General features: G+C 39.2%; 1 protein-coding gene across 9 annotated transcripts in view; it reads right to left on the bottom strand.

Moving 5' to 3' along the window:
• LOC107274173 (IQ motif and SEC7 domain-containing protein 1) overlaps nucleotides 1-22,494 on the bottom strand; it is an 82,885-nt gene that overhangs the window by 35,953 nt on the left and 24,438 nt on the right. The window contains exon 1 of one of the 9 annotated variants that reach the window (XM_015752993.2): nucleotides 13,550-13,593. The exons of 5 other annotated variants lie outside the window; for them this stretch is intronic. In XM_015752993.2, the coding sequence (XP_015608479.1) occupies nucleotides 13,550-13,590 (41 nt within the window). In that variant the 5' untranslated portion in view covers nucleotides 13,591-13,593. Of the gene's footprint in view, nucleotides 1-1,035; nucleotides 1,696-11,037; nucleotides 11,076-13,549; nucleotides 13,594-22,494 lie in introns of those variants that run through there. 3 more of the 9 variants (XM_015752995.2, XM_015752990.2, XM_025091419.1) reach the window with 3 other exon arrangements.

Genomic DNA, 22,494 nt, shown 5'->3' with positions numbered 1-22,494 from the left:
ACTAATTTTCATGTATTTTTGCTATCGAAATACAAGCTTTGTACAAAATATACATTTTTGGGAGTCAATAAAATTTTTGACATTTTTCAAACATTATTTTTGTATAGAAAAATTTTTTTCCGACATTTTCGAACTGCATACCGAATGACTGTATAGTATGAAATTTTGTATTTCCACTTTCGTTCTAATTTTACCCACTAGCTGTTGATAAACACTTAATAGCCACGAGTTTTCAAACACGAAGTAGTGTACTGATGACTAATGATGTGGGATAATTAAAATTTGACATTTTCGTTCCATATAACAAGTTTAACTGCTAATACTTAAGCCGATTTACATTCGACCTTTAACCGATACTTAAAACACGGAGCACGAATTTCGAGTAAATCCATCGAAAAAAAGAAAAAAACCATATACTCATCGTATATTAATAGTAGTTAGGTGTGTCCTTACACGGTATTGCAGAAATCCTACCAAAGCCATAACGCAATGCTCCATAAATAGCAACAACAAAAGTCCTAACCGCACGAAGCAACAACTGTTTAGTTTTAAATATTTGATAACAACCACCAACTTTTCGTATGTACAATAAAAGTGTTGTTTATCGCGCAAACTCTACCGGCACAAAGCAATCGAGCGATCCTGAACCCACGTGTTGTATGTACATACAATTCGCTCGAGAATTTCCTGAATTGGTATCAGCTAGCGGTAAACATTATGAACCAGCGAAGCAGCCATTCGCATCTGGCTAATAACACCGAAGCGCGTCCATCCGAGCAAACCAGCAGAGGCACGCGAAAGGATCGCGCACATAGAAACTGCGCGAACTGCACCAGTACAGGTATAGTTGTAAGTCGTCCTCATAGTATTAACGTACAAGGTCAGTACTATCGTAAAGACCGTTCACGTTAAAATAGAGAATTGCGAGTCGCCGTAAAATTTAAGAGCTTGCTCCAAAAAAAATTCCCCCCAAAAAAAAATACAACCAAAAGTGGGACCCATAAGTAGCCATGGCCAATGTCAGTAGCGACAAACCTGACTGCTGACTGAAGTTGTCGACTGTACGTCGATTCAGTGGCATTCCGCATGATATCCCAAAGGACAGACAACTTCGCGCATCAGCGAAAAAAAATTGCTTCCTACTATCGACGAGAAGTAATAGTATCAGTAAACACCAGTAGCGACAGTCCTATAGCTTTACGACTCTGTAAGGTGCGAATGCCGAGAGATCCGATCGACCCTGAAGTTGCTAACGGACCCGTAACAGTCGCTAAGCATGTGACGTACGTCACAAGTCTCGCGCGCACACTACGATCAACACTGGTCTTCGTTAACAACGCACAGACGACAACTGTCGAATCAAATGTTGAAGGCACAAATTATCAACAACAAACGAAGCACAACAACACCAACCGTACTAAACACTGTAGCCATACAATGAAGATACACGGTACAAGAACAAAATCTCGTCACAGCAATTCCCCGTTATTTTATTTTGCACGAAACAACTTTTTGTTCTTGAATTCTTTTTTTTTTGTTTCCCTCCAATTTTCTCCAGACTCAATGGCGCTCACGGCCACAATCCGATTAGTCGGCTGCACTAATGAAACAAAAAACTGTCAAACACGCGCAACCGGAACCTGTTGACAGTCTGACTATCGGCGCACTTCGCGGTTTAAGCTTGACTGGCCGGCGCGATGTTCTCGAGAACCGCGAAGTGTTGTGCCTCTCCCCTCTTTTTCCCCTCCTTCCGCTATATCTCCCCCTCCCCCCCACTCCAGTCGTTCTTCTTCCAACGACCAATCGCTGGCCCACTTTTCTGTCTTACCCCTCCCCACCACCGACTATCCTTACCCCCCACCACCTTAATGAACACCACGAACACCGATACTGTCTTACGACACTAGAGAACTAGTGCCATTCACTATGGCTACTTTATCGAACTGTATAGAGCAAGTGCTATGATATTCCTGGCTTGTGGGTATCTGAGTACCGGCAGGTTCTTTACATATTTATCCCTGGTTATCTACTGTTATAGGGAGGGATGAATATTTCAACCCCCTCATTTCGCATTACATATCCCAACGATATTTACCCCGAATATGATCAAGGAGAGTGAATTCAAAATTTTTTAATATTTCTGATTCACGATCTGCTCGTTTATCTACGGTTTCTATGAGGACGAGCGGCAAATAAATACATTCACTTGTCGCTCCGACTGTACGCGGAGTTTAGTTTACGAGCGACAATAGACTCTGACTTGGTTTCGGTTCTGTTTCCAACCATGCGACAGTCGCCGGTTACATTGAACTAGGGACTTTTTGTGAGAAAATATTTTTTGCAACATTTTTTTCCCCTATCTTTACCGCGCGTATTCTTTTTTAAATTATCGATTGATAAGTGGGAGATTGATTTATTTCTTTTTTAATTATTTAATTGAATTATTTTTTTACAGTTTTATTTAATCCACTTAAAAATGATATAATGGCGTTGATAGCACACGTAGGATTAGGTTCGACTACGAAAGATTTATCCATTTATATTTCTAACCACTATCAACGATCGATACGATCGCGATAACACATCGATCGCGAAATTCATCGTTGCTTACAGGTGCAAACAAAGTCATCAACGCAAGCGGCAGCCAAAATTAGTTTACGAACGAATAAAACTACTAGGTTGTTTTCAATCGACTCGATGACGTCGAATTTCAATTTGCTTTTGGTGTCAAAAATTCAAATAGCCAATCACAGTTCCCTTTCGTTCCCACTATAGAAATTCATGCGCGTCAGGACGCCAGGCGCCGCGTAAGCGTATTTAAATCAACTGTCCATAGTTTGTTTATTTTTTTCAATATTTTTCACATTTTAAAAAAAAGTAATGATACGCCTCATCGGCTACCTTAATCGACGGGAATCCTCATTTGACAGATACAATAGTAGCGAAACCCGTAACGTAATCGCAAAAGAAAATCAAAATCAGATGGCAGTGTGGCGGCGACCTGACAAGAATTCAAAAAAAAAATAATTTACAATGAAACCAAACCTTTTATCGCACAATCTTCGTGCGATTGAAATAACAAATATTCCCACATTTTATTTTCTTATCTCGCAGTGCAGCGATAACGGTGATTCGGGAAATCGCAAAAATGTACCGTTTAACACGGAATTGAAATTAGAAATTTCCGGGAACGTCACATCGATAAGCGCCCACTTTCGAACCCGTTTACTTTATCCAGTCAGGTTAGATTGACCCAACTCAGAGTCAGATATCATTGTCAGTGGACACGACAAAGGACTTGCCAAGTACTTTCTCCTTTCTCCGATTAACACATAAATATGAACGACTACGAGGAATGACAATTAAATATAATCGTTAACTATAATGATTATAATCACGCATTGCCACGTGCTATTGTAATTATTATAAACATTAGTAAAACATTGATTTTCATCGAACCCCGATCAATTACGATGACAAAATCGATTAAGTATACGCGCTCGTTATTATAATTATATTTAAATCTGACGTCTTGCGTCATAAGTCGCCCACGTGGTTCGAACTGTCAAGCAGCCGGGAATTACGAAGTGACGTATAAGAGCGGCTGGGTTAAAAATTCCGGTTTTGCTATTTTCTTATCGGGCCACTTTAATCTGCACCGATATTTCCGCAGTCGCGAGAGCATGCCGAATGGCAGTGGGAATAGAAATAGAATTGGCAAAAAAAAAAAGAAACAATTATTATCGTACGAATGTAGGCGAAAGCTGCTTCATCGTTCGAGGATTCAATTTCGTTGGGTAAGGTTGGGTTAGGTTATGTACGTAGGTACGAAGACGAAAGGTGTTGGAGTAATTAACATTTGACATGTGGTTTGTGTAATGCATCGTATGAAATTGATATTGGCCAATCAGGCTGTTACGTCACACGCGCCCACGCCCGGTATCGCCATTGATTAAAACCCTAGAATCACCGGCAGCGTCTGGCTGAGAGATGCGGTAGAAAATAATTCGAATTACGTGTGGGTTGACGAGATGACGCCATATTGGCAATGACGGATTAAAAAAATGTATTGAAAAAAAAAAAAAGATTGACAAAATTTTATTCGTTGCGTTACGAGTATAATGTCATGGGTAATGAAATTTGAAAAATTCGTGTTCCATGGAAATTGGGATCGTTCCCGATACGTTAAGTAACCTTTCCATTGTACAGTCAATGATTTTATAACAATCATTATATGTACGCGGTGCTTGACTTTAGTATGTATAGTCGAATGCAGAGTGAGTAATTGGGTATAGCTATAACAGTGGCTGGGATGGATTTAAACCAGAGTCGAGTAGACTGTACAGTATTGAGACCGAGACCTGATTCGACATAAAGATCTGTGAGTTTTCAAACTTGAGATAAAAAAGTGAGCCTCGGGCCTCAATGTCATAAGCTGCGACGATGCGTGGCGATTCTCATTGGACTTTGCAGGTACAGGTTGATGGCAACCAACAACAACAAAAATTAAACAACCCATTGTATGGATATAGAGAGAAAAATTGTACTCTGTACTGTACGCGTGAAAATACTTGTGTTCAACAACAATAGCAGAAACAACGTGAACAATGTTTTGGAAATGACTTCCGTGATATTAGACACGGGAACAAGGGGTCGTTAAAAGTATTTGGAAAACTTTTATAGATCGTAGATCATAGATCGTCATGGATTATTGATCTAAGATTTATACCTGACGGACCGAGGAGACTGTACAAAATGGCGACTTTACCGAGTGGCCGTCTTACGTAACGAGCACTGATCAGTCGTACCACTCGGAGACCGTCGTCCTCTCGTACCAGCAGCTTCAAAGAGATAACGAACAAATGAATAATTTTATCTGTATTCGTAATAGAGATCTATGGATCATCCAATATTACCGATTTGCTTGGATATGAATTTGATTGAATTTCTTGCTTTTTTTTCTTTTTGTAATACAATTTTTTATTTATTTAATTTTTCGCCATAAGGACCTAACGATTTTTATTGTTTCGTGTAATCGTTGTGTTAATTTCACGTAAAGGCATTGTTCCTGTTTACTCGATTCTCCTAAATATACGAATCCTTTCAAGGTATTGTCCTTGACTGTAATTAATTCTCGCGGCCGTAACAAAGGCCGTGCGGATTTACGCTATACGTAATACGTACGTAAATTCGTACTGCTTCAGAGACGCTTGAGAGAAAGTCTGACAAATAATTATTATGATTGTTAAATATTAGCCGTCGATTGCATTTCTTGTTATGTCAAATTTATTAGCGACTTGAAGTGAAAAAAATTTTTGTTTTTACGAATAACATTTTTTTTCAAATATAAATAGGTTAAAATAGTTTGAAATTCAGGTTAAAATTTTATTTTGTGCATCGTCAAAAAATTTATCAAACATTATCATTCCGAACCATTCAAAAATGCTGATCGCGTTCCTGCATTATTTACGTTATCTTAGCACCTCATTAAAGCTTATCAGTCCCCAATAGAAATTATAGATAAGCTTGATTCAGGACGTTATCGAAAAAATTATCCGAGTCCCATTTATCCTATCTTCATTCGATCGATAAATCGTCTTGCATATTAAAGTCGAACACTCGAATCGTCCAATTTGAACAAAACTTGATTCGGCACAAAACAATTTTTGTTCAACAAAAACAAGAGAAAGTGCTTAAACTCGATTCAGACTTACAAGAAAACCACACGCGCCTCGTCTGTCCACTGACTTTATTTACTACTTAGAAATCCAACTTGAATCTGTACAAAGTCTATATTCAGTAGTAATACTAGAAGCAGCAGTATCGGTAGTAGTCGACTCTATACTTGTATACGATAATTTAGTATTCCGGTTACAAATGACCTGCATACAAACTACCAACACTGAAGTTCCTAAGAACTTCGCAGAAATTTGGAACAAGTTCAGCAAGAGCTCAAAAGTGACTACAGACACTATTGCCCATATATGTATACTACATACCAGCATTCCAACTATTGGCTATACTATATTTCATAGTGAATAAACTTTACGAAACGTCGTTCAAATTGCCAAAGGATGTCGACGCTTCATTTTGAGCCTTCCCTCCAGACCACTTCCAGAGCTTTTGGTTCGACAACTTTTCCCAAAGTATCAAGCAGTTTCGCCAACTTGCCATTTACCCGATGAACAATTCCACGAATTTCGAATGCCCCACAAAGATCACTAAGAACTTCCAAAAGTGCTTCCGCTTACGTTTGGTTAACTTGAGATCCTAATATCGTTGAAAAACTTTCTTTAGCCCCGTGACAAATGTCCATCCTGGCGTTGTATACAAAAACAAGAACAAAATTTTTGTTCTATCAGTGTCAATTCAATTAGCTCCTCTCGATTAATTGTAAGTATTGCTATAATTTCTAATTCAAAATTGCCGCGCTTAATTCCAAAAAACAGCTGATAACTCGACCGCGAAGTAAGCTTAAGGCCGTATTCACATGGCACGTCATGGCTGCTGCGGCAAGATAACGCGCTGGACGACTAACGAGTCGCGGAGATTATGACAGTCAGTCTGGAATTGCCGGCAGCCAATAGGATAAAGTTAAGACCAATTTCTCGCGCTACCGTTCACAGGTTGGACCGTTCGAGCGTCAGACACGAGAAGCTGCACAATGGATGCAATTGCAGTTGCATACTCGAACGCACGTGCTTCCTTAAGGCTATTGGGATAGACAGAAACTGCCTGAACACTCGGAATTCTAATCGCGTGCGCGAATATTCGTTTTCTGGTGCGATTCAACCAAATTAATGGATCTTGATAACCGATCAGAAGACAAATGGACGAATTAGTACAGGCAGATCGAAAATTCAGCTGAGTGTCTCTGGTGGACGTCATTTCCGTTTAAGTGGTTAATTGAAAGCGAACGACGGGACTGTCTGGTCTATCGAATAAGGTTCGGATGGCCGCGACACTAGAGACATCTACCGGCATAAATTATATACGCCGGTATCGTCATCGTAAAGTTCGGTTTACGATGTGCGACAACGACAAACGACAAGCGACAGCCGTTGTCGCTACGGTCGCCGTTGTTTCTGACACTTCGAAGATTAATTAGGCTCGTTTCGCAAGTGATGATTTTCCGATCGCATACCTGTGAACGTACCTTAACACCGTACTCGTGGTGGGTCGATGCGCTTAAAGCGCTACGTGAAAATTTCAAAAATTTTTTTTTATCATGCTGTAAGACATCCATATCGCGAATGAAAACGATATTTTTATTTTTTATTATCGCTCGTTCGCACGCGTCACTCGTAATGCAAGGAAGATGAGTCAGCAGCTATTATGCCTGGTACACATGTCAGCGACGCGATACCGTCACACGGACGAGGAACGAACGATCGTCGGCGAAAGTTACGATGACATAAAGCAAGTGAAATTACGCAAGACCATTATGTATCCGCGAAAGGCTCCCAGTTTGGAAACGAGCCTTTACCCGTGGTAATCCTCAATGTATTTTATCATGGGTATACAGTAGCTAAGGTATTGCATAAGGACAAGCTGATTTTTTTTTAAGCGCGTGTAATAGCAGTATTGCAACATTTTTTTTATTTTGATTATTGTCATCGAAAAAAATTAACGAACATTAGCATTTGTTACTGGCAAATTTTTTTTTAACATATTCAAGAGAGTGCGATAATTTTTGCATCAAAAACTTTTCTTCTGTATTTTGACAGTCACGACGTTTCGAAATGCATCATTAAGGCTAACGCACGTGTCGGTCGAAACGTAAACAAGATAAGAGCTACTGGAAGACTTGGCAGCGCTGGCTCTATACCTGCTCTGGCCAGCGTTGCTAGTGGCTACGGAACTAGAAGAACCAGACGTTCTGTTATGGGCTGTATAACGGTCGAGCCAGGAAGTAGCGGTCGGACCGACCAAGAAAGCGGTTTTAGTCCGGGGAAGCCGAAGTAAGTAAACAAATGCTCACCGCGCCTGACCTGCATCCTAGTTAATTCGTATCGTTGCGGCGCATCGCGCGCGCCACGTCGTGCCCTACCGGCGAAACTGCGCAATACGATTTTATGACCGTATATATCTATAGGTATGTAACGTATCTTTTCTCAATTCTACACCGATAGCGAAAAATCTTAGAACGAACTATCATCGAGAGCCAATCTATGCATCCGCAAGCCAGGCGGACGCCGGCCAATTCTTTTTTCACAGGAAACTGACAAGCCGGTATGACCTGGGAGTTGGGCTGGAACAGGCCCAATACCACCAAAATGAGAGCTCTGACGGAACCGGCGAGAGGAGACGATAACTTAACGGATCCTGTACATTTTTGGGGACGCGTAAAATCAGCAAATGCAACTGGATGCACGAATGGGAGCGGACGGTTACGGAAATGCGCGGCCGCTCAGGCTGCTGGGTCGAGCTAGAGAGGGTCGGAGTAAGCGTCAGGCAAATAGTGCGAGATACAGAGACTAACGGATCGAGAACGTAAAAGAACGAATCGGAGCTGTAAAATCGAAAGCCCTTCACCAATTAATAAATTGGGAGTGCTCACCGGAGCTGGTGCGGCTGATCCGTCAAGGCCGAGAACTGCATCCAGGAGACACTCGGGGGGCACTGCACTAGGGCACGACACTGCACTTCCGGAACACGCACAGAAAGTTCATAGAATTTTTTGGATATCGCGAGAGTAATGCGAGAACTACACGAGCGAGAACTTTTTATACCGTATTTAAACACAGCTAGAAAAACTATAAACAAATAGCCCGGGAGCGCGAGCCAGTTCGTGACACCTCGGTCGGTGCCCCGAGACAGACTGCTTTGACAAAATATCCAAATTCGAGAACTAATAATTCTGATAATCTGATTGGTCGAGATCCTTATAGCAGATAACTCTTCCCTTTCCCTCGAGTCGTCCCTTTAAACCAAATCGAGAGCGTTCCTTAGCAAATCCCCGCGGCAGATTCGAGCACCTCGACCTCAACTAAACAACAACGAAATCATGCATGAGAGAAAATGAAAGAACCGAAAACCAAAAGACGTTACGTTTAACGTTATACAGTGCATTAAACGTGATAACAGTTCGAATTTGTTAAATCGAATGAATATATTTTTGTAAAATGTCAAAAATTGACGACAGATAAAGTAAGTGATTATTCATCGATAACACAGGCATCTGTACGATTTAATGTTAACTAAAGCGAAACTCCCTGCGTGTTATTGAAATCGCATGAAATTTTATTACCGTCAAACCAGTCGAGCACGGCTCAAAAATTCAACCGCGAACACGATAACTTCCGGGACCAAGATCGATCAATGGCAAAGCCACGAGATCGCAAAACAGGATTCAGAAATACCAGCAAGGAATTTCTGTGCTGTCGTCGATTGTTCGTGAAACGAAACGCAGAATGGCGGTTACGGGGTCAACGACCGCGAAAGTGGCGCCAAACAGTGAAATCCATTTATAAAATCTCAGTCACTTTCGTTCTATCATCGAAAGACGACCACGTACCAATCCTCTTAAATGTTTCGTTTTTATCAAAATTTTTCGATTTTGTCGTCAAATCAGTACTGATATTGTTCAATGTCATTATTTTCGAAATGACAAAAAAAATTCATAAAATTATATGACAGTTGGTACTACCTGGCAAAGATATGACTGTTACTGTGGCGATATCGAAAATCGAATATCGTCACGGTTGGTCGATCCAGCAATGGCGGACGAACGACCTTGCCTATAACAGTGCAAAAGCTGGCGGCTGACCCAGTCACCGGCGCTCCGCCATTCACATTCACCGATCACTTCGGATTCAGGACTGGCTGTTGATGGGAGCGAGTGAATGTGCTACAGGACGTTCGAAAGAGCATAAGAATGTATCTGGACACTTTGGTACAGTCAGGCGCAATAGTAAATTCGATCACCTGTATGAAAGTGTAAAAAAGGAAAAAAAAATTCGAGCGGTAAATGATAATTAAATATGCTTGGTAGCAGGAAATTTTGCGCAAAAATAAAATATCGGATGATAATTGTCTGCTTATAAGAATAATAATAACAATTAACAAGTAAATTAAACGTCAAGGTAATTTCACATTTCCCACGAAATTATCGTCCCCAAGGTGAACAATTAGGTTACGGTGGTAATTATGACGCTGGCGCCATCGTGCGAGTTTCTCAGGAAGCTTTGACGTCAGATGGATGCACCTTTCTTTTAACCTATTCTACGTAATTAACATTGCACACAATCATTAGGCGATAAACGAAAAAAATACGAATAGTCAAAATTTTTATATTCAAAATTATAATACCGAAGTAGAAAATCATCATGATCAGTTCGTGTTCTCCGATCATCGATTTACACGAGACCGAATTTATTAAAAATTATTTATTAGAATCGATAATCATACCGATCGTGCACAATCAACGTTCAAATATATAATAAAGAATTTTTAACGAATTAATAAACATTGCAAAAGAAAAATATTAATTTGCAACGACTACGCGTGTAATGTGTACAGATGCAAAAAAGTGCATTAGGAGTGATCGTAGTGGGGGAAAAAAAAAAATAGTAGAAATAGGGAAACGTCAAGGGGTGGTTTGAGGCAGGACTAAAGAAAAAGTGAAAAATGGGGTAAAAAAGGCAAAAAGGAGGAAAAAGAAAAATTGAAAAAAAAAAATTTTTAAGTCTCGCTCATTTGCCTCTCTGGATGCGAATTTTTCACAAGTAAAAAGGGACGAGCTACAAGGCGCGCTTTAATGGATTCGCCTAGGGAATTTTCGATGGGGGTGAAAGGAGGACTGATGACGTCACGAGGCGGTGTAAAGTAGTTAAAAAACAAATTTCTATTAATAGAAAGAACGTACTGAATATATCTTTGATGTTCTGTAATAAAGGATTTTTTTTTAATATCAATCTGCGTACCTGTTAGGTTCTCGCGGGTTGACTAATGTTAATTATTGATAAGGCAGGATTAATTGTAAATTGATAAAAAAAAAATTGTATAGATACGCGTAACAAAGATGCAGAAAAATACCTCTGAAATGTTGACTGATTCATTGTTGATATTAAATTGTTAAGCGTGGAATATCAAGCACGTGTGTCTGCATACATATGCACACCGTGGATAATGTATGCGTGAGACAAAGATGGCGTAAAAATATAATCAGCATCTATCGTGACTCACCTGAAACATAAAAAAAATAAAATTTATGAATACAGGTGTTTTTCATTTTTTCATATTCAAATATTTTCGCGCAATCTATCACTTACGAAGCTCGTAGCAATTTTGGAGCAACACGTTTAAAAAATGTTAAAGAAAAATTTTGTGACGGCACAAATTTGGTTAAACACAAAATATACAGCGAACGAAAAAAAAAAAGTTTTATACAAATTTTACAAAACACTCAAAGATAATACAAAAATTATCAAAGCCGATAACGGATACGTCGATTTCATAAATCAATAAAATTTACAACAGACTACAATCGCCGTATCGTTATCATTACGTTTCATTCAAACGATTACAAAATTTTTCCAAAAAAATTCGATTCGTACATTCTACCGATGTTTAATGAAATATTACCAAATCCAAAAAATTGAAAAATTAATTATTTCAATAATTCAAAAATCAACCAGCTTCATTTTACCTAACGGAACTTAGCTGAACACAAGTAGATAAAGTAACACGTGGAAAACCGCAAACGTACCGCAATATGAAATCCAGAGTTAACGGAAGTCAGCTGCAGATTTTTATAGTAATACGATCGCGATATCTCGAAATCAATTTTTTTTTTCATTTCAAAAAAAAATTCATAACCATATGTTTATATATTCATGAGTATATGTAGTCACGACCCAAGTTTAACTTACAAGTTTGAATTTAACCTCAAACTGTATAATGGATTATCATCTACCACATAAACTATATATACGTATCGTTTGGTATAAGCACACACATGATGTCTGTTATCATAGAAAAGTATGGCTGCCTTATGATAACGCAAAACGATAATTCCCATATAAAGAGTATAGTAAAGTATCCGGGGACAAATTGCCTCCGAAGCATCCCAGTCACTGTACGGACGCTATATATATATATATATAACCAAACAGTCATATACTCATATGCACTATATAGATATAGTCGGTTCAATGGTTTATCACGTAAGGGACGATCGATCCTGGTCACCCTCGGGGACAGAATTCAGAGGGTCCTGAAAAGGGTCAAAAAGGATTCCTCGAGTCTACTTGAAAGACGAGAAGAAAATCTTACTGGTACAGTAGCAACAACGATGCTACAGGAAACGCAGTTTTTACCGTATAGAGAAGAACGGGATACAAAAATAATAATAAGAGCAAGTATTATGTATATTTGGGTAAACCAAAATTTTCAGGGCTTCTTTAGTACGATAAGAAAATTTAGTGGATGATTTTGGGATAAAAGTTGATAAGATGAGATTTTAATGATTTTTTTTTATTATCCACCAATGATCATCACGTTTATCGTTGATCGTTGAAATATGATTTCTCCGTTTCAATACGATGAATTCTTGTAATGATTTCTACTGTTAATTATATATATATACATATATGGCTCGAGTTAAGACCTACTGATTACTGACTGCCAACTGTCAGTGCGAGCAGCTGGGCAGTCATTATCAACAGAAATGGTCATCTTCTTTTCTTTACTTTCTCTCGTTAATGCTAAGGCTTAATAGTACCGCCTGGTATGATATACAGTGCTTTCCATTTGTGACGTTTACAGTTACGTCCTTATACAGTTTTGTCTATTAACGGAATATCGTATGATTGAAACTTTTATTTTGAAAAATATTTTTTTGGGCGGTATCTTGCTTTTTGGAAAATTTTTAAAAATTTTTTATCGAAAATTCGTTACGTTCACTGTAAATCGAAATGTTTTGTCAAGTGTGTTATTCTTGCCTATTCTTCCTACTGTAGTCACTTTTCGAAGACACGAGTGTTCTGTCATTCCCACGTGTTACAGTGTACAAGCCCGAACCCTTGTGAGTGTTTAAAAAGTGACTACCACAGGATATAGAATAACACAGTTCGTAAAACACGTGGATTTACAACGCGGCTGTTTTTCCACGGGAATTTTGTTAGTCGTATTGATTGACATTGGGGATTTGAAAGACCGAATAAAGAAAGAGGTTGGGTTAACTTCAAAGAAGTGTCTAAAGTGTCAAAAAATTGAGCGGCAGTATTCAAGCACGTGGAAAAAGGAAAAAAAAAAGAGCATCAGCCGCCTTTGTGACGACCAATGCCTACTAGTCGCTCAAACGACTCGATATCAAAGCAAATTCATATCCAATGTGATATCCCGAGATAGTAAATTTGAGAGTGATCGATTGTGGATTTCCAATATTTTGTTTGGACTTTTTAAATTACCGCCAAACAGTAGTGTAATATTTAAAATGTGTAAATAAACGAATACAATGTTAGTCACAGCCGTCTGTTCATTATTTTAAATAAAAAAATAAAATTTTTTCAATGCAAAAAATTAGCGCCACTACCAAAGATCCTACCTGTACGTATTCCTGCGGCAAAATGCCATCGGGAAGCACATTGCGTAAATAAAAAATCAGAATAGGCCAATTAATTATTCTCGTGAGGATGCATGTGTACAGATATACTTAAATTGAAATTTTCACTGACACGACGCTGCGACGTTTAAACTACCGTACGGACCGCGACGGCTACCGCGACGCTGCGCGTCGCTGTCCACGAGCGTATCAATAATATTTGCCGACAACGGCATCTCCGAGAATACAAATTAAGCGAGTTCTCTTTATCTTATCGAAAGAGCCAACCTTTGCGATAACTCAGTCTTTATAAGTGACTACGCCACTTCGGTAAGATAAAACAATTGTCGGCCGAGGTGAACGTAGGTGGAGTTGCGCGACACCAGCAGTGGCCAGACGGGTTTCATTGAAATCAGACCCATTATTTTCAACATGAGAAAACCAGGAAATGGAATTTTTCTTCGAATGGCATTTTGAGTAATTAAAAAATTTTTTACTTTTTTTTTTAGTAAAATAACGCTTTTTCATAATTTTCATACCACCGCGATTTGATGATATTAACATAATTGAATTCGAGCTAACCGACTAGAGGTAATACTTTCTGTATAGAAAGTCAGATAAAGTATTTGGAAACTTCGGTCAGCTGTTTCCGGTCTCGCGTGGGTCTGAAGGATCCGGTGAAAAGTGTCACCGTGCATAGAAGAATGAAAGTGGAGGAAAAAAAAAGTTTCTATAACTCTTCGAGATGAAAACGTTCCTTGTTGATTCATATTGGAAAAAAAGGGAGGTAAGAATGGCGAGAGAGAAAGAAAAAGAGAGAGGCCAACTACCCAAGTATCATCAAGAAGACTGACAATAAGATCAAGATGGAGAGAGAGGGAGAGGGGGAAGTAGAAAGAGAAGATCTATTATCCCAAGCATCCCTATGGATTTGACGTTAGCGCCCATTGTTATCTTTGAGCAAAGTCGAAAGTTGACTGATGAATATCGATGGACGATTAACGACGAGTGACGTCAGGAGGTGAAAAATAAGCAGCCGTAATTACGCCCCCAAAGATAAGAGAATCCCATACTCCCATTCTTTATCACGAGTACGATTTTCCAACCGCCCACCGTGATTAGATAACCTTGTATTGCAATTTTTTTGGAAACTTTCGGACAAGAGTCAACGAGGGAAATGGATATTTTTATGCGTGCAATCAAACGAGTGCGACAAAGGAGTAAAGAAAATTTTGTAATTTTAAATATTTCCTATTAAATACAAAAAAAAACAATAGTACAATCTACAAACAACCTGCACAAATTGTGATCCCAACAACAAAATGCACAGATTAAAACAAAAGGAGTAACAAGTACAACATTACAACAACAACAAACTTACAGAAATTGTTCTTCAAAACAAATACAACGTTTGTTGCTTTGTATTATATCTATATACGAGAAACCGATGACAACTGATAGTCCCGACACTCTTGTATTTACTGTGAGAAACCACGATACAACAACATTGTCACTCGTCTCCGGCGCGGCTGACTGTCACCGATGACAGGACAGTGTAAACTGCACGTAGCAAGTCGCGCGCACTGACACCCGTCCGTGTTGTTTCGTTTCCGTTTGAAGGATGAAATTTCATCGAATGATTCGGCGCTCACGTGTGCCCGACGTTAAATCCCGTAAGCAGTAGAGCATAGACGGCACAGTAGTTCACCCTTATAACTGCAGGGTGCAGACCCCAGCGCGTAAAGGCGTCTCCACACCGGCGTAACGATCCCTCCTGACCAATGTGAATGACGCACGAGAATCATGGGTTACGCATACATATTGTGCTGTCGTGTTTTGTGATGGATTACGGTATGTGAGAGTGTGACGATGAATAACATATGAAAATCATGCCGCGCCGACTGATGTGGGGGGATATGTTATGGATACGAAGCGTTATTTAATTTCAATAAAATTTTGAATATCGCGAATAAAAACAATTGTTTCATGTTTTTCTTGCGCTTGTACGGTCGCAAGAAAAATTATGAAAATTTTCATACAAGAATTAAATTTTAATGTCGACGTTGTGAATGCTGCTTAAGGACGCGGATGCTTCCTGGATCAATATAATACCATGGGTTTCACCCTAGTCCATGAGATCCTATGGGGCGCAACACCCCCGAAAACAAAAGTGCACGTGATACTTATCCCATGGGACGTTCCGAACAGGTCCCGACGATTGCCATTGTTGTTGTCGAATGTGCAACATTCGGCCCGGATGCACTTTCGCTGCATGAGAACTTAACGAATTCGCGTAAAACATTTTTGGGTCTTTTTAAAAGTCAGGCATTTCTTTTTTTTTCCTATATGAAAATCTACCTTGAACATTTTTTTGTTCTTTGTTCCTTGTTGTTGACAATAAATTGTGATACAAGGAGGCGTGGCTTTGTTTGTCTCCAAAACAAATCACAATCTCAACTAATAGGCAGCAAAGTAACGGTGAGTAACGCCAACGTAACCATACAGTCTGTCAGATCAAATCGATTGAGTTACGTCTTACCCGCAGCTAAGGCGTGGGAAGTTGGCAGCACCGTCACCTTTTTTATTTCTTACTTCCACCACGAGAGATACGTTCAAATAGATTTCAAAACGACACCAACACAAATTGCACAATTTTTACAACACGCGGACCCAAGTCCCAACTGATATTCTTTTTTTGAAACCCACGCTACCAGCCTATTCACCGATTATCTTACGTCGTGCTCTTGACCTGCCTACTATGCCAATGCTATTCGGGTTGTCATGAAAGCTCAAGCTTAAGAATTTTCTTATTCTTTTTTACCACTTCCGGCATGACCCATGACTTTTAATTAGTTTAGGGGGACATGAAGTCACGCATGGGCGATAATGTAGAGATGCGTAAGCGCAGTGACATTTACAATTGACTGATGCGAGAAAGGACTCCGATTAACCAAAAGCTACAGTGTGTGTACATATATATATATATATATATATATTGCGCTGTGGTTTAAAAATAAAATTCCCGTCGCGGAAGTTGTAATCGATCTGCGGATATATGAATGAAAAAAAAAAATGAAAAAAAATATATGATCGTACCGCGGATAAACGCAACACGATACTGCAGTGGCATTGGGATAAAACTCGGGTTTTATCATCGTCGAACATCAACATGGCGGAAAGGGAGTTTCAATAGACAATTCGACACCAAATCGTTATTTTACACGCAGCTTGTATTCAGTTGCGAGCAAATCTGAGGAAAAGATAAGAAAATGAAAAACGGAATGAAAAGGGTCTACACACGTTATTGAGCGTAAAAAGATTTCAAAAGTCTTTATACAGTCATTCATAAAAGTCAATTGACTGGCAGCGCCTCGAAAAAAATTTGTGTAAAAAAAATCACGATCCCATTGAAAAGCCGAATATCCTATCGTTCAAGACTTTCAGATCGGACTGTACGTAAGGCCATAGAAAAACATTGAATAAACGCGAAAAGGCATGTAGACTATTTAACTACTGCCTACACCCTCCTGTTACTGACTACGATATACTCCTGGTAACATTAGTAGCTCTTAGTACCTGTAAACGCGTGCGTGCGCTGCCACCCAAACATTTTAACCGGAAATGGGTAAACGGGAAACTCTTGGGAAAAAAAAGACAAAAGTTAACGACCTCTGCCACGTTAGCCATTAATTGATCAATTTTATCGGCAATTAGATTAACCTCGTGTAACGACCATGAATCTATATACCATAAAAGACCTGGGAGTTAAAGAAATTAAAGGTGCGAAAAAAATATATATATATATATACAAATACCGCAAGGAAATTACAAAGGACCTAAAAGGCAAAGAAGATATCAGAAGATTACGGTTTGTCCTTGGTTATATGCTCGGTGACGTCACGAGTTACGTAAACATGAAAGGAGACCCTTGTGTCTTATACGATATCGTTATAGGAACCTTTTAGCCGTCTTTTGTACATATTATGTACAAAAGACGATATCAGAAGATATATATATATATATATATATATATATATATATATATATATCTTCTGATATCGTCTTTTGTACATAATATGTACAAAAGACGGCTAAAAGGTTCCTATAACGATATCGTATAAGACACAAGGGTCTCCTTTCATGTTTACGTAACTCGTGACGTCACCGAGCATATAACCAAGGACAAACCGTGTCATCCCACGCGACCGCGCGCGATCATTCATCTGGAAGTCACAAGAGCTCAGGATATTCGATAAACCAGAAAACAACTGTGTTAGTACCGCTTACGTCCGTACCGGCGCTCTCGTCCACCTCGACATAACGGAGAGCGCCTACGGGGCCCACGTCACGTTTTTCGGATTGAATCAACGCGATAGGTAATATCGAGAAAGGAATGAGTCAGAATTCGTTCTCATCGAGGGTCCAAATAAATCACAGAATATACAGCAGAGAGTCACGTGCAGACGAAATAATTGGCGCCACATCCGACACGAGTAATTGCCAGTATCGCAGTGGCAGCACGATCGCCTTAAGGTTCTAAGAAACTTTTCCAGCCTTTTAATGCCAACGATCAACCGTGTACGACGTCAGCTCCTTGTTTTGTGTAGGGTAAAAAAAAAATTAATTCTGTCAGTTACGTTTGTCAATGATAATTAATCGTACCGTACCTAGAAACGTCAATTACTATTACTATATATATTCTGTCATGAAATACAACACGTGTTACCATACTGACAGCAATTACAAGGTATCAATGACTTCGTGCATGCGATGACAGTTGTCAAGGCAATATCCTATTATTATTATATGTATGTATATAGGTATATATATATACATGTCAACTAGTCAGCATTTATTCGAACAACCCCACCCCTACCCCCGTGACTCATTCGATTAGAATTAGTTGCGGTGGACGTCCGCAGCAATAGGGAGGTACAGGGTGCGTTTGCAGTGGGCCTCTCAATGTATAAGGGATGCGTGTTGCATGATTCAGAAGGGTGGTAAGGGCCGGCGGACGTACATAGGCGAGGACGTAAGTGCCGGGACGGTCGTGGGTGTTAGTGAAAAGGGGGAGGGAGGGGACTCAAGATGCGGGGGTGGAATGAAAAAAAAAGGTGGAACTATTAAAAATCAATAACGGGCTACGAGCCTATTTGCCACGAAACTGGGGTACATATTCGATCCGTACTATTATATATTCATACAAGTCTACGTCGGACGACTGATAATCAGCTTAGACTACAAGGATTAACTTTATAAAACCGGAAGTGGACCTTGCCAATGGAAATCCTTGTTATTCACGACGCGAACTCTCGATGCGTTTTCGATGGATAATTTAAAGAAGGGTGGGTTAGTAGAAAAAAAATTTTTTTTTTTTTCATTTTCAGGAAAAACTTTATACTTTTATTGGTAAGTTGGTCGTGATGCCGTCGCCTATTGGGTTCATGGTATTCAATGTTGAAACTGCAACCGGAGAGAATGGAGAATAGCGTTGTGGATAATGAAAAGAGTATCCGTGTTATTGGGGATGAATTTAAAAGAAAAAAAAAAAAAAAAAAAAAACCAATAATGGAAAAATATACAAAAGCCAGACAACGCTGCTAGAAAACTTGTTAAATGTACCGGACTGAATCTGTGACCCCAGGTGGACGGACCGTTGTACTGATAATTATATTTGAATGGAGCAACAATAAAATAATATAAAAAAAAGTCATGTATCCGGTAAAATGATATCGATATACTGCAATTAATTTTTATAATTATAAAATAATGATAATAAAATTAATTTGTAAATCAACGTCATTTCGTATCGCGAATTCAATTTTATTCGCGGATACTTACTTATATGGCTGCGCGTATAAACGGTTGCATACAGTACAGGCGCTTCGTAGTATATCCAATTGCCTGTCGGATTTTGATATTAAATTATATCATAATTTTAAAACAGTGAATCACTTTTTCGTAACTTTATTCTTCCGGAACCGCAATGCGTCACTTTTCAATTAAATTTATGGATCAATTAAATTTATTCGATTCCAATCAATAAAAAAAAAACGTACAATATATCGTAAAAGTACTTAACATACTCATCAGTATCCAGGCACTGTTCAAAACTGAATGTCAAAATCGTCCAATGGAAAGATCCACGTGTGGATTTAAATGGCGGACAGTGTATCCAGTCACTGGCGCATACCTTATCGTACAGGAAGTATGCACAGCCTAACGGAGCAAAATGTTCAATCGATGTGTCAACCGTGATTCCTTATCGCTTGAGAGCAACGTGTCGCGTGCACAAACATTGTATGTAGGCATTGCTAGATAAACTTTGACAGTGCGCACGCGCGAATACAGAATGAAATATACAAAAATAAATCCGCGCGTAACGCCATGTGTCATACGTGCCATATGTGATTACTGTGTATGCAAATGTATGCTATCACGAATCCGCTTGACTGTTATCTGTACGGAGACATAAAACGTCCGGTATTGATAATCGAATATTGTTTATCAATTAGTCAAAAAAAAATTTGTGCAGTGAAATTTTTTGAAAATGAAAAAAAAAATTTATTGTCACGAGGCAATGTATGTGGACCATCGAATGAGTATATGGATAAGAAACGTATGTGTATCGTGGATTTTTGTTATTGACAGAAAATTTTAATTAAAAGGGCTTAACGAAAATTTCTTTAACGACAAAATCACTTGTGGCTTTAATCTGTAAGTATAAAAAAAAAGGGGGTGCAAAAAAATGTGTCACACGTTCTACTGCCCTGTCACTCGATTGTCAGAAAAATTCCCGAACCCTGACCTGAGTAAGATGGAGTGGCCTCTTTTGTATTCGGGCCATTGTCAGCTATTGACATTGGCCCTTTTCCATGGCTGACAATTGTTTTAATATTCAGCACTACACGGGCAGCCGGTCCTCCGAGTATTTGGCTCCGTTTCAAATTTTCAGTTTCCACCGCAACTGCACAGAAGACAATGCCGCCCACATGCGAACGCGTCCAAAGAACCCAGACATACCTCCAACAACAACAGGAACAATAAGAAAACAAAAAAATTACAAAAATACAAAAAAAATTGTAATACCCTAACGATATCGACCGAAAAATAAAATTTGTTAACAAATTTTCCTGGTTGACTAATAAAATTCACCCAAAAATTTATTCAAATTATAAAAATTCCACTTTCAACTGCATTTCGATTCTCATCCCAAGCAAGATTGCACTTAAATAAGTGAACCGATAGTCAAACCACAAATGCATTATTATAATTTCCTTATCAATCGATACTTGATAAGGAAATGATAATGCATTTATACCCCAGTCCTGAATTACTCAACAGAGACCTTCCCACCTATGAGCTTCGTGCGCACACGTGTATTTGCCCATATGTGACAGGCAGAACTTGACGTATCTCATGCACGTAACTGCAATCGATTGTCGTCACGTGCAGTTGCACGTTGCACTTGCACTCGACACGAACTGAAGATGCATGACAATAATTTAGGAACTAACGCCAGGGACGGACGAGACAAGGGGTAATACGGGTCATACGAAAAATGGCCTGGCTCATGAATTTTTTCAATTTCACTATATTGCCCGTTGGCAAACCTGGATTAATTATTCATTGTTTCTACGCATTATTCATAAGGTTCATTAATTCGGGTGCAGGGACGAAATTATCGAGTGAGATCGATATTTATTATTTTCCTCATAACCTATAAGTGGTGTGCTTAGGATCCAACGCGTAGTATTGCACCCGACAATTTAGTTCGAATTACCCCTTAAAATATTTATTATTTACCGATGATCGATCTAGGGATTTTTTCCCCCATACTATTTAATTCCTATAACGATAAAAATCGTGTCTCTTTTTTACGACGTATCGTCCAGTACACCTAACCTAGCATTAACTGTTATCTCTAGAGATATTAATCATTGTTACCCACGTATACCGACTATCACGTATAACCATGGGGAACTTTTTTTTTGTACAATAAAGGAAACACAGGAACGACCATAAAAATCCACTTAGGAAATTCTCGTGTAATCTGCCACAGGGATAATTTAAATATCGGGATAAAATCTGTTTATCGATAATCGATAAATCATCGATTTTCAAATTCAAATATCACGCGCACTCCCGCCCAGCTGTGCGCATGCGCGAAATGCGTGATTTAACCGCCGAAGAATTTACCGTGCCGATCGCGCGCGCCTTCGTTTCCCCGGCAACGGGAAACTGTGAGCCAACGATTGGTCAATGGCAGACAATTTTTTTTTTATGGAAAAATGGTAATTTAGAAAGGTGGAGCATGCCCACGCGGCACAGAGTGCCGGTGCACGGTAGAGATCGTTTCTAGGTTATGTTTCGACCCACGTATAAAATACTTTCTTCGTCCACCGACGCGACTTTGCCGTGCAACTTGCTTTGAGTGAATAGTCGTCGCATTATTCGTATATATATATATACTTATGTACGTACGCACACTGTGTACTCAGCGTCCCGACGCTCTTTTTATGCGTTTTTATGCGTTCCCGTATACGCACCGAGTCATTACTTCGTATGCTCGTATATACGTGAATGCGACCTTCTACCGGTTTGGCGTTTCGCATTCCGGCCACCAGATGGCGCCACCTATTACCGAACGCGGATTCAGACTTTGCATTGAGAACTGATCTTTAATTATGCGACTATATCTTTTTTTTAAACACGACTGATCGAGTGTTCGTTTACTTTTTAAAATTATGTATGATTTTTTTTTATCTCATTTTATGCCACAGATCAATTTGATTGTAGGGGAATCGCGTCATTCGGAATTGCGGGCAATTAAGGGCAGTCCTCACGGATGACTTAATATATTTTCGGGTTTATTTTAAGCGCGACGCCATCGAGATACGTGGCCATTTGAAATGACGAAGAGCTTCGGGCGTTTACCGCTAAATAAT

This window comes from Cephus cinctus, unplaced genomic scaffold, assembly GCF_000341935.2.
Source record: "Cephus cinctus unplaced genomic scaffold, Ccin1 Ccin1_scaffold2451, whole genome shotgun sequence".
Lineage (NCBI taxonomy): Eukaryota > Metazoa > Arthropoda > Insecta > Hymenoptera > Cephidae > Cephus > Cephus cinctus.
This window is presented reverse-complemented; position numbering and strand designations above follow the sequence as displayed.